Source organism: Capricornis sumatraensis, chromosome 4 (assembly GCF_032405125.1).
Source record: "Capricornis sumatraensis isolate serow.1 chromosome 4, serow.2, whole genome shotgun sequence".
In the NCBI taxonomy this organism is placed as follows: Eukaryota; Metazoa; Chordata; class Mammalia; order Artiodactyla; family Bovidae; genus Capricornis; species Capricornis sumatraensis.
Window position 1 is genome coordinate 126,058,987 of NC_091072.1, and position 15,292 is coordinate 126,074,278.

General features: G+C 40.3%; 1 protein-coding gene across 1 annotated transcript; it reads left to right on the forward strand.

The window, feature by feature from the left end:
- Nucleotides 1–6,233: 6,233 nt before the first annotated feature.
- MANSC4 (MANSC domain containing 4) lies at nucleotides 6,234–12,792 on the forward strand. The gene is made up of 3 exons (XM_068971494.1): nucleotides 6,234–6,462; nucleotides 9,029–9,163; nucleotides 12,116–12,792. Exons 1-3 carry the CDS (start codon nucleotides 6,234–6,236, stop codon nucleotides 12,790–12,792), a joined length of 1,041 nt encoding a protein of 346 aa, XP_068827595.1.
- Nucleotides 12,793–15,292: the final 2,500 nt, after the last annotated feature.

Consider the following 15,292-nt stretch of genomic DNA (forward strand, 5'->3'; position numbering starts at 1 on the left):
ACGTAGATCAGCTGCCTTCCTTCAAAATATTTTCTAACAGCCATTGCATTCCTGGCTTCATTTTGGTGGGACTAGCCACCCTGAAATGTTACCTCTGGGCAAAAGGTCTGGCGACTTTTGCTCGTATTTTCCTACAGAGGTGGCTTTTCTGTCCACCCTTTGACCTCCCTGACCCTGGCCAACTGAGGACCACTTAAGCAAGGCTACTGCTTCCCCATCTTCTCCCACTGAACCCCGCAAGTAGAAACCGCACCTCATATAAGGATCTTGTTACTTATAAGAGCAGAATTAATCCTAGAAAAGGGGGAAGTGAAAGTGAAGTAGAAACCGCACCTCATATAAAGATCTTGTGTTACTTATAAGAGGAGAATTAATCCTAGAAAGGGGGGAAGTGAAAGTGAAGTCGCTCAGTCGTGTTTGACTCTTTGTGACCCCATGAACTGTACCCTACCAGGCTTCTCTGTCCATGGGATTTTCCAGGCAATAGTACTGGAGTGGATTGCCATTTCCTTCTCCAGGGGATCTTTCCGACCCAGGGATGGAATCCGGGTCTCCGGCATTGTAGACAGACGCTTTACCGTCTGAGCTACCAGGGAATTCTAGAAAGGGAGAGTAGGTAGTGATACTTATTAGGTTACCTTTGAGTAGAAGAAGGGTTAGGATTGGGGGGCAATAATGTATGTGTGTATGTGTGTGTGTGTTCACTCTTATCTTAACAAAAGCTCCTTGGAAACTTTCTTTGCCCAGAGACTGAGAGCCAAATATAGTAGTCCTCAACCTGGGGAAAATATGTCCTTGGATTTTTTTAACAAGCTTCATCTTTCTTCATGAATGACAAAGTGTTAAATAGTAACTTCTTCATGAGTACAATGCCCCATATTTCAACAAAAGATAACCTCCTACAGTGCTGATTAACTTCTGTTAGGAAGTTGTTGTTTGTTCAGCTGCTGAATCATTTCAGACTCTTGCGACCCCACAGACTGTAGCCCACCAGGTTGCCCACCAGGTTGCTCTGTCCATGGGGCTTTTCTGAACAGGAATACTGGAGTGGGCTGACATTTCCTTCTCTAGGGGATCCTCCCAACCCAGGGATCTCCCCCATCTGCTCAACTGGCAGGTGGATTCTTTACCACAGAGGCACCGGGGAAGCGATTATGTTAAGGAGGGGAAAGGTTAAAAACCAGAGAAGGAAGTCATATCCTAAAACATGAAATCATTCCAACACAGTGTTCAGTTACACGGTGCTTCTTTCTGTGTGACTTAGGGCTCCCCAGGTGGCGCACCTGGGGCAGTGGTAGAGGATCCACCTACCAGTGCAGGAGACCTGGGTTCAATCCTTGGGTCAGGATGATCCCCTGGAGAAGGAACTGGCAACCCATTCCAGCATTCTTGCCTGGAAAATCCCATGGACAGAGGAGCCTGGCAGTCTACAGTCCATGGGGTCGCAAAGTCGGACATGACTGAACACTCACACACACTGTGTAATTTAGCTGCTTCATCATGAGATATTGTCATCCCTTATTTTCTTTATACTACACTATGAAGAAGGAACTAAAAATTTAAAGACAGGGAAGAAAATTCTAGTGGATCCTGGCCTCCCTGGGAAAAGTGAAGGAAACAAGGATGGACCTATGACTTGCCTCTTTCAAGGTATTTTCTTGGATGCTGGGGAAAACTTCTAGCATTCCCTTTGTTTGACGTGGCCTTTAGATCATTACTGATGAAGCTCCAGTCTCACATGGGACCTCTCACACTTCTGTTCTCAATGAGCAAGTAGTGGAGACATCAAAGGTTCTTTGTGGGTGCGTGATCATGACAGTAGCATCCTGTTTGGAAAGGCAATGATTCACTTCCAGTGTTAGGCTGGGAAACTTTGGCCAGGAGGTGCCCCTTGTGTCAAAGAGTCTTGAACCTGGAATTTGTGCCTCCTTCAGCAACAATGCCAGATTCAGTGGGTCAGCTAAGAACAGGCTCTTAGTGTTTCCTCGGTCCCTTTAGAATCTTTCACCAGTGGATGCTTTTGTTTCCCAGGTGTCATAGATATGCGTTAGACTGGTGTTTTCTTGCTATTTAAAAATGGACCAAAGTGAAAAAAGATCACGCTCATAGAAGCGCATGCATTAGAAAATAATTCACGCCCAATAATATTATCAGAGCAGATCTTAGGCAGGTAATGTGAGGTGTCAGTTTGCCAGTACTAGGTGCTGATCCTGTATTGGCCCCTGACATGATAGTAACGTCATTTAGAATTGAAAGTTTCTTAAAGATCGAATCATTTTAATAACTCACAAAGTAAGTTTTCTGTTAAGCTAGAAATGCAGTCAAAACATTATAAACTTTATTTACCAAAGACCTAAAATTACTATTAAGCTTCATGAAAATGTTGCTTGTCTATAACTGGAAATACACTTTTATAGATCTGTTATTGATTGATCTGTTATTGACTGACCTTTGTGGCACCATGATTCACTTCAAACACTTAACAGTCTGTTTTACTAAAATCTAAAGTAAGGGTCAAACACAAAGTTAGACTATTTCTTTAAGAATTTATGGAGACTTTCCTGGTGGTCCAGTGGTTAAGTCTCCAGACTTCCACTGCAGGGGACACAGGTTTGATCCCTGGTCAGGGAACTAATGGACTTCCCTGGTTGCTCAGACAGTAAAGAATCTGCCTGCAATTCAGGAGACTGGGTTTGATCTGCTTTGGGAAGATCCCCTGGAGAAGAGAATGACTACCTACTCCAGTATTCTTGCCTGGAGAATTTCATGGGGAGAGGAACCTGGTGGGCTACAGTCCATGGGGTTGCAAACAGTCAGACACGACTAAGCAACTTTCACTTTTTCTCTCTTCAGGGAACTAAGTTGCTTGGCACAGCCAAAAATAAGAAAAAGATTTTAAAAGAAAAATAAAGAATTTATGGAAAATATACCTTTTGACCTAGAAGAGAGAAAAATCAAAGTACAAAATGTTTATCACAGTGTTGCTTTGAATAATAAAAGATTGAAAAACAACATATAACAATAGCAGTAGCTAACATTTATTGAATGTTTATTATATGTTGTAAGTGCTTTACATGGATTGCAATCTGTTTTAATACTCTTCTACAGCTGAGGAAGTTGAGGTGCAGAGTAAATTTTGGTATATGAGTAGAATGAATACCGTAGAACTGTTACAACTTTGGATGCAGAGCTTTCTTTAGAGACACTGAACATATGATTTTGCATTGGATTGTTTGAAAACAGTTTCTGAAACAGTATGAATCCATTTTTTGTAAAATTGTACACATGTATTTTTTTATGGAGATGTCTGGAAGGATGTTTACCGAAAGATTTAAGATTGTAAGATCTTGGATGGTTATTATTTCTTCTTGTACTTTTCTGTATGATTTGGGTTTTTGAAGTGCATGCTCAGGCTCAGTCACTCAGTTGTATCTGGGGACTGCAGCCCGCCAGGTTCCTCTGCCCACTGGGTGGATTGTCATTTGTATATCCATTTAATAAAAACAAAACATTTTAAGAAAAATTAATGATATATTCCAATTTCTTAGGCCCCATTTTAAAAAATTATTTCCATCAATTTTCTGAACTGGTGAAATGAAAATGTTAAGTAAATACTACAGTTACTATCTTTTAAAAAAGATGAAATATTGACTGTTTTTCAAACATCTTTTGAATTTAGTGTCTGCTGTTACCTCACTGCCACTTAAAAATTGTTTATATCTATTTTTTAGTCCCTCCTGTATTTCTAAAACAGTTGTTTCCTTTTTGTTTTTTAATAAGAAAGACTGAAATTTCTTGCTTTCATTAAAGCATGGGGGCAATTTAAATGTTTAAAGTAGAACAGTTCTTAAAATGGCTCTATTTAATTCATGCTGAGCATCTTCATGAAGCCAAAACTTTCACTTATTTCAGTGTTTTCCAGACATCTTAGGAAATCACCTGAGACACTTCATATAAAGATAAGAACTCTGGTTCCCATCTCAGAGCTACTGAATCAGGCTCTTGGGAGGATGGTTCCGGGCCCTACCTCAGCTCATTGTAGTCTTCTCCCTCTCTCCCCACCCCCACCCCCGACCCCTACCCCCGTCCTGCTTTTAATCTCTCCTTTTCAAAATAGCCGGCTCCAAGAAGTTACCTGTTTCCAGACTCAGTGTATAACAACCACCCCAAAATTTGTTTTAAAAAATTTAAAGCCTGCTTTTACATTGGAACTTGTAGATTCTTTAAAATGCAACCCTGATCACCCCGTGAACATCATTTGAGAGCAAAAGGATTAAACAACTGTGGATTGTTCCCTTACCCCCGCCAGAAACACGAGCACTTCAAGGAATTATATATCACAGAAAAGAAGCCACATTTAATGTGACTGAAAGATGTGGAGGTTAGAAAGTTGACTTTCCGGTTTATGTCCCCAGGGTTTGGACTAATCCAAACAGCTACTGGAATCTCAGGGGAAAACAGGGAGCACTCTTTTGTTCCTCCTCTGTCTCCTGTTTTTGCCTTTAGGAAGCCTTTCTTCCCTTTTTCCTCCGAACAGATGAAAGCCTGTTTGCAGGTAAGCAACTGAAACTTGTTTTTTAAAAGAAGTTTATTAGAATAAAATATTTATTATTTTTAGTGTATTTTATGTAGCTTATGCAAGGTTAAGACTTATTCTAATTTTTGCTCAGAAGAAATTTTTTAAGTTAATCAGCCTTTTGACTGTCATCCTCTTTATTATTAATTACTAATATTATATGTTTCTAAAAATCAAAAGATATAATTACACTATTATTAGTAGACAGATGAAGAGATAAAAGTTCAAAATGTGTGATAAACAGATCACAGGAGGGAAAATTTTCACCTTTTTTCATTTTTTTAAAAAGCAGTACAGCATTTTTGGGCTTCCCCAGTGGCTCAGGTGTAAAGAATCCACATGCAATGTCGGAGATGCAGGAGACGTGGGTTCGATCCCTGGGTCGAGAAGATTCCTTGGAGAAGGAAAGGCAAGCCACTCTAGTATTTTGCCTGGAGAATCCCATGGACAGAGGAGCTTGGCAGGCTACAGTCCATGACACTGCAAAGAGTCAGACACGACTGAAGCGACTAACCACACACAGTACTTTATACCCCAAACTAATTACCACTAGTGCTTTGTATAAAAGTGGATATTAAAAAGCAACAGTTCTTTGCTTTGAACCAATTTCATCTTGGATATTGTGGAACATGGAACACAATCTTCACAAAAGAGGCCATTTTCACAACCCTTAATATTTTTTCAAATGTTTTGGCATTGCAATGGAAGTAACTTTATTAATATTTAGAAATTTAAAACTATTTCCCTAATGCACATTTCCTGTAACTACATCTGCTTCAGAGATGCCTTTATGTATGTGCTTCACAGTTTTCTTTGTAACTTGAAAACATAAATAGCAGAAAACCCCCAAACTGAACTTCTTCACAGTTTTCTATTATGCTTTAAACTCTTGATTGAACAAAATATTCTTGGCTGGATCTTTAATCTTTTCAAAAAGCATGTGGCTGGCCTTTGCAGAAACAAATGCCTGACCCCAGAAGTGACCAGGATTCATACTCAGTGTTTTCAAAATCACTGCAAAGTTAAAATTTTTTTTCATTTTTATTTCATTTTCACTTTTCATTTACTTTTTTTTTTCCCCAGTGATTCTGAATATTAGAACTTCAATTCAAAGAAAAAAGATCACTAAAAAAAAAAAATCTGCAGTCACAAGTTTCTCAAAGAAACTGACAGAAGTATCCTGACAAAATGAAGTCTTGTTTCCTAGTGAAACTGATCCTTCCTTTATCTGACGTCAAGTGACTGAACTGTTGTTTTACTCAGAAAGACTCTTGGCTAGGGTTTCAAACTGTCTTTATATTTACTTGGTAAAAGGTGTCTGTGACTTCCCTTTCAGAGAAAGAAGAAAAGCAGAGGAGAGAATCTACGTCTACCAGAGGCTAAAGGACAGAGTACTGATATGGCCTTGAAAGTGTTCAGAATTAACACCAGCAAGTCACCAAGTCCAAGGTGTGGGGTACAACTGGGAAGAAACAAAAGAAAAATCAATGTGCAGTCAAAGAGCTGCTTTACTTTTCTAGAAAGTGACCCTTCTCAAAGTTCCAAGGAAGCTCTTCCTTCACAACAGCCCTGAAATCCCAGCTGTTCTGTACCCTGATGGTCAGCTCCAGCATCTGTCTGGTCGCCAGGCTTACTGCCGAGTCTTCATTCCAGGGAAATGCGTGCGGTGGTGGTAGCAGCAGACGTGATACTGCTCCTGAGCATGGGGGGGACCTCAAACTCTCTTTGCTCGCCCACCGTGTTTTACAGAGACTGCTGGATCCGTCGCTTCCCAGGTCTTCTGATTGACCTGGAGGAGTCTCAGAAGCTGGGGGCCCAGTTCCTGAGGTATTATTCTGAAAACACCGGTCAGAAGTGCAGTCGGAACTGCTGTCTTAGGAAGGATGGTAAGTGTCCATGATAACCTGAGAAAATCAGGGCAAACTTCTAAAATGAGGACCTGGGGAAGGAGCCCTTGGCAGAGGGTCCAGTGAACAACTGACCCAGACTAGGGAAGATGCACGGAAGGAGGCAGTGGGCAGAGAGGGAGAGACACTGAGACTGACTTTGCAGTTGAGGTCAGCGCCAGCTTGCTTCATAAATCTAGCAATGACCCAGGAGGCACTGAACCTGCTGGTAACAGAGAACCACTTCTCTTCACTAAAGTGCTAAATGAAAATACTTCCTTGAGGGCTAACTAACAATATTTCTATAGCCCAGAATACAGCATATATAATTCCAAAAGAATTTATAATAATTTCCTTTTCAAAGTTCTTTTGGTGATATTAGTATCACACCACAGTTTTGAAATGTGCTCGCTTGGGTTCACCAAATGTGGGAATGTATTGAATAGGATTTAGATTGTGATTCATGTTTTGAAAGAAATAGGGAGATATATATCAACTAGAAAAAGGAAGAAAGGCAAAGAAGAGAGAAGAAAGGAAGGAAGGATGGGAGAAACAAAAGTTGGGGAGGGAGGAAGGAAGAAAGAAATCTACGAAATACCCTGACGTAATTTTTTTGGGTATGAGATGTGGAATCAGGGTTAAATATAATTCATATAATACAATCAAGGCCTGTAATTAGAAAAATGCTTCATTGTTGCAGAATTTCAAGTTACATTTGCCTTAATTTCTTTCTTTTCCAAGATTTGAAAGCTACTTGGAAAGAACAAAAGTGACACAGCACTTTAAAATAATTCTCTTGTTCCACACTTTCTTCCTGTGTTCTCATACTGACATTAATTGCCTCTTACCCAATTATCCATCTAAGATTTCTAGGGTGCAGGTTGGAGCTCCTTGGAGAATCTAAACTGTCAAGAGACCCCAGTATAAGAAGCTGTCACAGACTAAGCCCTCAAATTTAATCAGGCACAGAAGAGACCAATTAATTTATTAAAGGGGAATTTTGAAAAAGGTAGCAAATTTTCAGCTTCCAGATGCTTATAACCCCAGAAACATTCACTGAGAGCAGATGAGGGAGGGGTGATAACTTTCCCCCATTTTCCCATGCCATGAATTTACCTTATTTTCCACACCAGGGAAACTATGGACTATGGACTTTCACAGATACTAAATGCATCCATTTGGAATTGCAGGATTTGAGAGTCTTCTGGGGTTGTGGCTTTCCTTCTCCAGAAGAAAAGGCACAAACACACATCTCTTTTTACCTGGAAGCCAGAACTTCAAAATGCTACCATCCTGCAGCAGCTAACCTACTCAGAGCTGGAACTCTGAAATACACATGAAGAATGTAAAAGATCTTAAAAAATTAATCCCTACAGGATCCACTGCTTTCTTATCAGAAATTCAGATGTCTAAATTGGAATGATGTTCTTTCTTCCTTTTCCTTGAACTTTACAGCACAGTCCTCAGGGAAAATGTCTTGGTAATCTATAATGTATTAGCAATGAATTATTAATTGACTTTTCTCTCATTCTTCCTCCTGGAAAAATAAAGAGAGCAGAAACATGGGGTGTCCCAAAAGTAATGGGGGAGAGGTAACCCCCCCAGTTAGCCTTACACAGAAGCGGAGCAGGTTCTGCCAACCGTTCCACAGCAGCTGCAGGCACACTCTGAGGTCTGGTAACAGTACACTATCCCTCTGTAATCTCATTTTATTAAAGAAGCTGATACCTTTGGGTCAAAGAATATTTCTTATCACACGGTTCCTACTATTCAGCAGCAGGAGGAAAATCTGTGCCGCACTACAGGGATGACAAGACTGAAGATATGCACTCCATAAATCTGACTTAAAAGTTATCCAGAAATAATATGATACCTTTTAAGGAGCAAATCTCCTTAGAAAAGAGGAGCTGGGGAGAGCAATGCCCCCTACAATTCCAAACGCTAGCCACCCTGTCGGTCTACTCCCTTCCTCTGATTAGCTTTCACTGGACGTAGCTTAGCAGCACAGGGCTGGCACACACCTGCAGTCAGGGTCAAGGTCATGTTTAACACTGCTGCCTCTATACCACCTGAGCCTCTTCCAGCAAGTCAGTGCTGTTTTTGCTTTTCCCATCACTCCCCTTTCTGTTATAGCATTTGTCCATTTATTGTCCTATTTCTTTCTCTGGTGAATCCCTTAGCATTCCAAGAGGGTATTATGCCTGGAAATCTCATACTGTAAACATCAGATTAGAATATTATGATATTATAAATCTCCCTTCTGGGGACAGGTTTTTGTAGTCAATTGAGTTTTCCTGAACATGAAATACTTGGATTGCAAAATAATTCCAGGTAATCCTATGTAGCTTGTGAATGTACAAACGATTACTGAAAGACAAATCAGTATTTTCTTTTGAAGAGGCATTTCCCCATCTTCACAGAAATAGCTGCTCTCAGTTCATAGTTAGATGTCTGAAAGGCCCTGCAATGAACTGTTAATCCAGTGTTTGTGAAAGAAACATAAGCTACTCAGAGCTTATCAAGCTGCAGAAGTCAAGCAGACATACTTTGCCTGCTTCCTTTTCAGTGTCCTGTAACCTGGCCGTCTTCTTCCACGATCCTATTCATGACAATGTCAACTGCCTCCATGTTCACTGCCCAACCCTGGACAGCTGCATATTGGAGCCTGGAACCAGTGCCATTTTATATAACATAACAGATGGTAATGATTTATGTATTTTGCTTGTGTTTCTAAGAATGTCTAATATTTTAGTAGAGGCAAATAACCTAGAAATTGGCTGGAAGAAGCCATGTATGAATTTCTAAGTATTTATTTTCCAGTGAACTCTGTCTGGAAAAGTTTGGGGCTTCCAAGGCAGAAAGTAAAAGGAAATTCTCATTAATTTGGCATGTTCGGCAAGGATGACTTTGTCCCAGATAACAAATCATATGTGACTGAACAAGAATATTGTATTTCATTTATCCCAAGAGCCTTCAACAGGAGCCAAAATAGGTATTTCTACTATAGTCGTTAAGAATACAACTAAGAAGTAAGTAATATGCTAAATGTCACTTTTGAGGCTTGCTGACACTATATACAAGGATTCTACAAAGATTGATTCGGGGATGGGAAATACACTTACTGCCACATATTAATTTCTGGTCCCAAGATAACCAGTATGTTTTACTTTAGAAAAACACATTATTTAAGTGTCCTTTGCCCATGTATATAATCTCAGGGTCCAGATTAGTAAACATCAAAGGTCGATTTTTGCCATCACAATACAAAGGAGATATTGATCTGCGCTTGTTGCCCACAAGCTGTGTGTATCACTGCAGCTGTGTCTCTGCCCTCAAGTTCCTTCTAATCTAGCTGAGGAAAGAAGTCTCACAGTTAAAGACATACAGTTAAAAATCGGTGATACTGCCTCAAGTACAAAGGTTCAAAAGGTTGAGGGTGGGGAGCTAAAGAAAGCTCGATTATTCAGGGGAGGCTTCATGGAAGAGGGCGTAGAGGTAAGGAGTCTATGTCACTCCCCAGGAGAGTAAGAACACTGATGTCGCTACAGTATGGACACATTTGGGGTTGCAATGGAAATATGGGTAGGATAGGGTAGGCCAGGTAACAAAAGGACAGAGGGGACTGTTGGTTTGACTTTGTCAGAAATATGGAAACAACAAAGATATTTAATGATAAAACGCTATCATTAGAGTGATGTGTCTGGTTATCTTAGTCCAGGAAAATTATAAGCAGAATGCAGGCCAGACCAAGGCGATTTTACTTGCAATGAAGGAGAGGGATAGTTACCAGCATATTGGGAAGGGATCGGATAGCACTTAGTTTTTGGATAGAGAAGAAGTCTTAACCCTGCAGTCCAGTGGTTGACTCTGCGCTTCTGCTGCATTGACACAGGTTTGATCCCTTCTCTGGGAAGTAAGATCCCTCCAGGCAAAAAAAAAAAAAAAAAAAAAGGGAGAGAGAGAAGAGAGGAGTCAAAAATCCCTTAGCAGTGCAGTCTCTCATGGGTGATGGAAGAATGATGATGCCTCTGAACAAGACAAGGAGGTAGATAAGATGATGGTTCTGAAAATGTCAGTGGTGATGTGAGATGTTTAGGTGGGAACATCCAGTAGTGCACAGGAGAAATGAGATCAGAGCTCAAGAAAGGGGAAAAAATTGGGCACATGGATTTCAGGGTCATCAATGTAGTAGTGACAATGAGGATAGCATTTTTGGCAGTGGCACTGGGGTGGGGAGCTTGGGGGGTGTGGTTGGGGCAGAGGTTATATGGAATGCAGAGAAATACCACAGAAAACCAAGGACTAAAGACTGTAGAAATCATGCAATCCAGTTAGGACCAAAGAGAGAACCAACAGAGGAAGGAAAATATGGGACACAGGCAGCCTGAGATAAAGTGCCAAAGGAATCTGTGATGCAGGGAGTCAGTTTAGTTCAGTCACTCAGTCGTGTCTGACTCTTTGTGACCCCATGGACGGCAGCACGCCAGGCCTCCCTGTCCATCACCAACTCCTGGAGTTATGGCCATTGAGTCAGTGGTGCCATCCAACCATTTCTTCCTCTGCTGTCTCCTTCTCCTCCCGCCTTCAGTCTTTCCCAGCATCAGGGTCTTTTCAAACGAGTCAGTTCTTTGAATCAGGTGGTCAAAGTATTGGAGTTTCAGCTTCAGCATCAGTTCTTCCAATGAATACTCAGGATTGATTTCCTTTAGGATAGACTGGTTGGATCTCCTTGCAGCCCAAGGGACTCTCAAGAGTCTTCTCCAACACCGCAGTTCAAAAGCATTAATTCTTCAGTGCTCAGGTTTCTTTATAGTCCAACTCTCACATCCATACATGACTACCGGAAAAACTATCGCTTTGACTAGTAGACCTTTGTTGGCAAAGTAATGTCTCTGCTTTTTAATATGCTGTCTAGGTTGGTCGTAACTTTTCTCCCAGGGCAGGGAGTCGGAAGAAGAATTCAAGGAGAGGTGGCCATCAGTGTCAAGGACAAGAGAAAAGTCAAAGCAGTGACTCCCAGCAATCAGGAAAGAGGGAAGGTCCTGACCACTCTAGAAGCAGAATTTTGGCAGAATAGAGGATGGAAACAGCATGACAGAAAGCACAAAACAAAGTCAGAAAGGACATGAAGGAAGTGGATGTTGGTGTGCTGAGAGAGAGAGAGAACAAGAGAGGCTGAAAGGGAAACAGTTTCTGAAGCCAGCCGGAAAGGAGTTTATAAGAGGAGAGAGGACAAACACTGAAGAAGACCGGAGGCACTGCCAAGGGATGAGATTTAGGGCTCTGCAAATAATTTTCCATAGCTACACTTCTCCGGGCTCATTTTGTTTAACTCTAAAATGTTACTCATATCAAATGGTTACTGTTTCTGAAGTTCTTGCCCTCACTGCTGCTATTGTTGCCTAAAAGCCCTGGCAGATACAAAGTTTTCTCTATGATGTAGCCAAGTTTGTTCCCAATAGAAGATGTCTTAGAAAGTTAAGAATTCAAATGTGGTCAGTATGTCTCAAAGCCTTTGAGAAATGTGCACTAGTGGAACTGGCAATTAGCTTAGTTCATAACTCAGAGAGGCAAAATCCAGGACTGCACTAAACTGTACTTTAGGGCCCTCTCTGCTAAACTAAAAATAAATGATGCCTTACTTATTTTTCAGGTATAGATCCTGATTTGCTGGTTTTTGAACAATCACTGCCCACATATCTAAATACCCGTTCTTCATCTGATACATGGGAGAGACTAAGGATTCTAAAAGCTATGTATTTAGATAAACAACAAACCACCATGATAAACCAAATGCTACCATCAATAGAGGCTCCGTCACCAACCACACATCAAGATTTGTTGGCAACCGCAAATAATACTAGGTATTCCAAGGAATTGACCACAGGCTCTTGGGCAAGATTCATTGCCCTGAATGACTCCATTACCACAAAGATAAATATGGTGTCAGCCAGTACTGACATCAACAATCCAGATAACAAGACTGTTTCTCCTTTCTTTGTGCCCAGAGACACAAAACTTTCTCGTATGCCTAGTCCCTCCCAACTCAACAGCAGTAAACAATTACTAAACAAGACCAAAGGGTACAACAGCAGAAACCATACATCTGAGAATGAAGACTCAACACCCGATGGGGCACCTGTGACTCCTGCAAAGACGTGGCTGGTTCCTGTGGCCCTCTGCACCTCTGTCATCTTTCTTTGCTCTTGTGTAGTCATCCTGGCATCTGGTTGCTGTCGAAAGCAGTACAGCCAGTATAAACCAGGGCAGAGAAAGTCAGGACCCAGGCAAACTAAAAAATGTGCCAATCGGAAGGAGTTTTCTTACTGATGAAAGGTGAGTTTTCAAGAGTATCATTTTGTTTGCTTAAGACAAGCAATTTGGTTAAAAAAAAAAAAAAGGAAAAAAAAAATATAGCACAGATGCCCATTCATACCAATCTCTAAAGAAGGCCAATGTTTGATAAACATAACTGCTTGTTGTGATTATATCCATTTCTTGAATAGTGTACCCTTTGCCAAGCTTCAAAATTCTGACCCCTGCAGTTATTCAGCACAAAATAGGAGATACTCTTCTAAGTGCTGTATGTATATCGACTTGTTGAATATTTAGAACTCTGTGGGTTTTCATTAACTATCACACTGATATTTTACAGACGAGGAAACAGGAGAAAAAAGGCGAAGTATATTGCTGAAAGTCACACAGCTAGTATGTAGCAAAGCCAGATTTCATAGGCAGTATGGTTCAAAAGTCCACGCTTGAAATCCCCATTGGACTACAAGTCTCCACTTTCCCAGTAAGCATGGAAAAAAGATAGAGGAAAACACCATAATATTTTTCTCCCATTAAGGTCATATTAGCATCACATATGTTAATGAAATCTTGCAGTGGTTTGAGCAAAAAAGCTTCTTGATCTTTTATATAGTTTTCTATGTTCAACTGATTAATCTTTCTCAATCCTAATCCATCCTCTTCATTTTCTAAAACATGCCTCTCAATAATTATGGCAGAGATTTCTGAGTTTTCTGTTGAATTAATGTTGGGAGTTTTAGTTTATGTTCCTCAGTTGTATACATTGTTTTCCCAGGGCAAATACTAGCTCTAGGTATTTCAAGCTCTGTCCACTCCTTACACTAGACTCACCCCCTAGATCTTATACTCCAACTCTTTAAGTGTAGAAAACTAAATTACCATCTCTAATGATCTTAAACTTTAGACCCTTAGTCTCATCCTTGAAAATATTTTTTAATGGGAGCACAGACATTAAACAGCTATTTGTAGTAAGTATGTGTGTGCACGTTCAGTCACTCAGTTGTGTCCACTCTTTGCAACCCCATGACTATAGCCCGTCACTCTCCTCTGTTCACGGGATTTTCCAGGCAAGAAAATGGGTTGGAGTGGGTTGCCATTTCCTCCCCATATATGTTTCTTAATACACTAGTAAAAAAAAAAACAAAAACCATGCAATTTAGAGGGAATACCAAGATTTACTCTAAAAAGATATTTAAGTTATCTGGGAAGCTATGATTTGTATACACATTCTTTTAAAGGGTTACTTTTCTTTCAAATATATACAAATTGTCTGAAGGTTTCCCAACAAACTAGGGTTACTAAAAAAAATTTTTTTCTTCCTTGAGATTCCTTCAGAATTTTATTTGTTCCCTAAAATTGCAGTTTTTATAAAAATGACCACAATTTAGGAAAAACATACTTACTTTGTAAGAAAACAAATTCTTAGCCCTCTTCTTCAGTCTCTACCTTTGACCATCAGATAAACAGAGGAAACTTAAACTGTAAAGGTGACCCAAAAGTTTGGCCAAGAAGCAAAAACAAATAGACCTGAAATCATGTCCTTACTGGAAGTCAGAGGGACTGAAGAGAACTTCTGAATAGAATTTAAAACTTTCAAGAAACAAAGATTTCAGGGCTTAGTCAACAACAAAGGCTAAGGTTGTTACACACATTTAAGAAATAACCACGATTATCAAAATCTTTCTGACACTGAAACTGGCCAAGACCTTTGGGGGAAAAGTCTATATTAAGTCCAATATTGTGTGATATATTTACCAATCTGGAAAGAAAATATGCAAAGAGAAAACTAAAGCCCCTTACAATTGAGAAAACACGTCTGTCCCATTTTTTAGTTGCCTATGTGTATAAGCAACTTCTGAGCCACGGAATTTACGTTTGAAGTCAGAAGTGATCACATTATCAATATAGCAAAAAGTGTCCCTTAGAAACCTCATTAAAAGGATATTCATTACGTTCATTGTGATATTAGATCCATTAAGAGCTTAAAGAGCAAGAATCTAAATAAGGACAAATAGTGCTGTTTAATTATTGCTAACAATACAATGACAGCAGTTTTGTAGTGTTAATCTTACCGCCCTAAGATATTGCCATTAGGTGTCAATGCCACAACCTAAGAGTCTTCAAATCAGTTGCTCAGTTAGTCAAACTGCAAAGGTTAAAAGGGCACAGTCTTCTACAAGATCTCCCTTACTTGTGACACCAACTATAAGTTTGGGGGATGGCAAGTCCCAAAACCACTCTCAGGTTCTGTACTTCACTAGAGGAATTTACAGAACTCAATGAAAGCTGTTATACTTACGGTTTATTATGAAAGTGAAAAGTGTTAGGTGCTCAGTCATGTCTCTTTGTGACCCCATGGACTATAGCCGCCAGCTTCCTCTGTGCATAGGATTCTCCAGGCAAGAATGCTGGAATGGGTTGCCATGTCCTTCTCCAGAGGATCTTTCCAACCCAGGGATCAAACCCAGGTCTCCTGCATTACAGGCAGATTCTTTACCATCTGAGCCACCAGGGAAGC

Excerpts from the sequence above, each read along its gene's own strand:
- MANSC4 (XM_068971494.1), top strand. The coding sequence starts at position 6,234 with ATGCGTGCGGTGGTGGTAGCAGCAGACGTGATACTGCTCCTGAGCATG. Across the intron at positions 6,463-9,028 it reads CTGCTGTCTTAGGAAGGATG|TGTCCTGTAACCTGGCCGTC; the intron begins GTAAGTGTCCAT and ends CTTCCTTTTCAG. Across the intron at positions 9,164-12,115 it reads TTTATATAACATAACAGATG|GTATAGATCCTGATTTGCTG; the intron begins GTAATGATTTAT and ends CTTATTTTTCAG.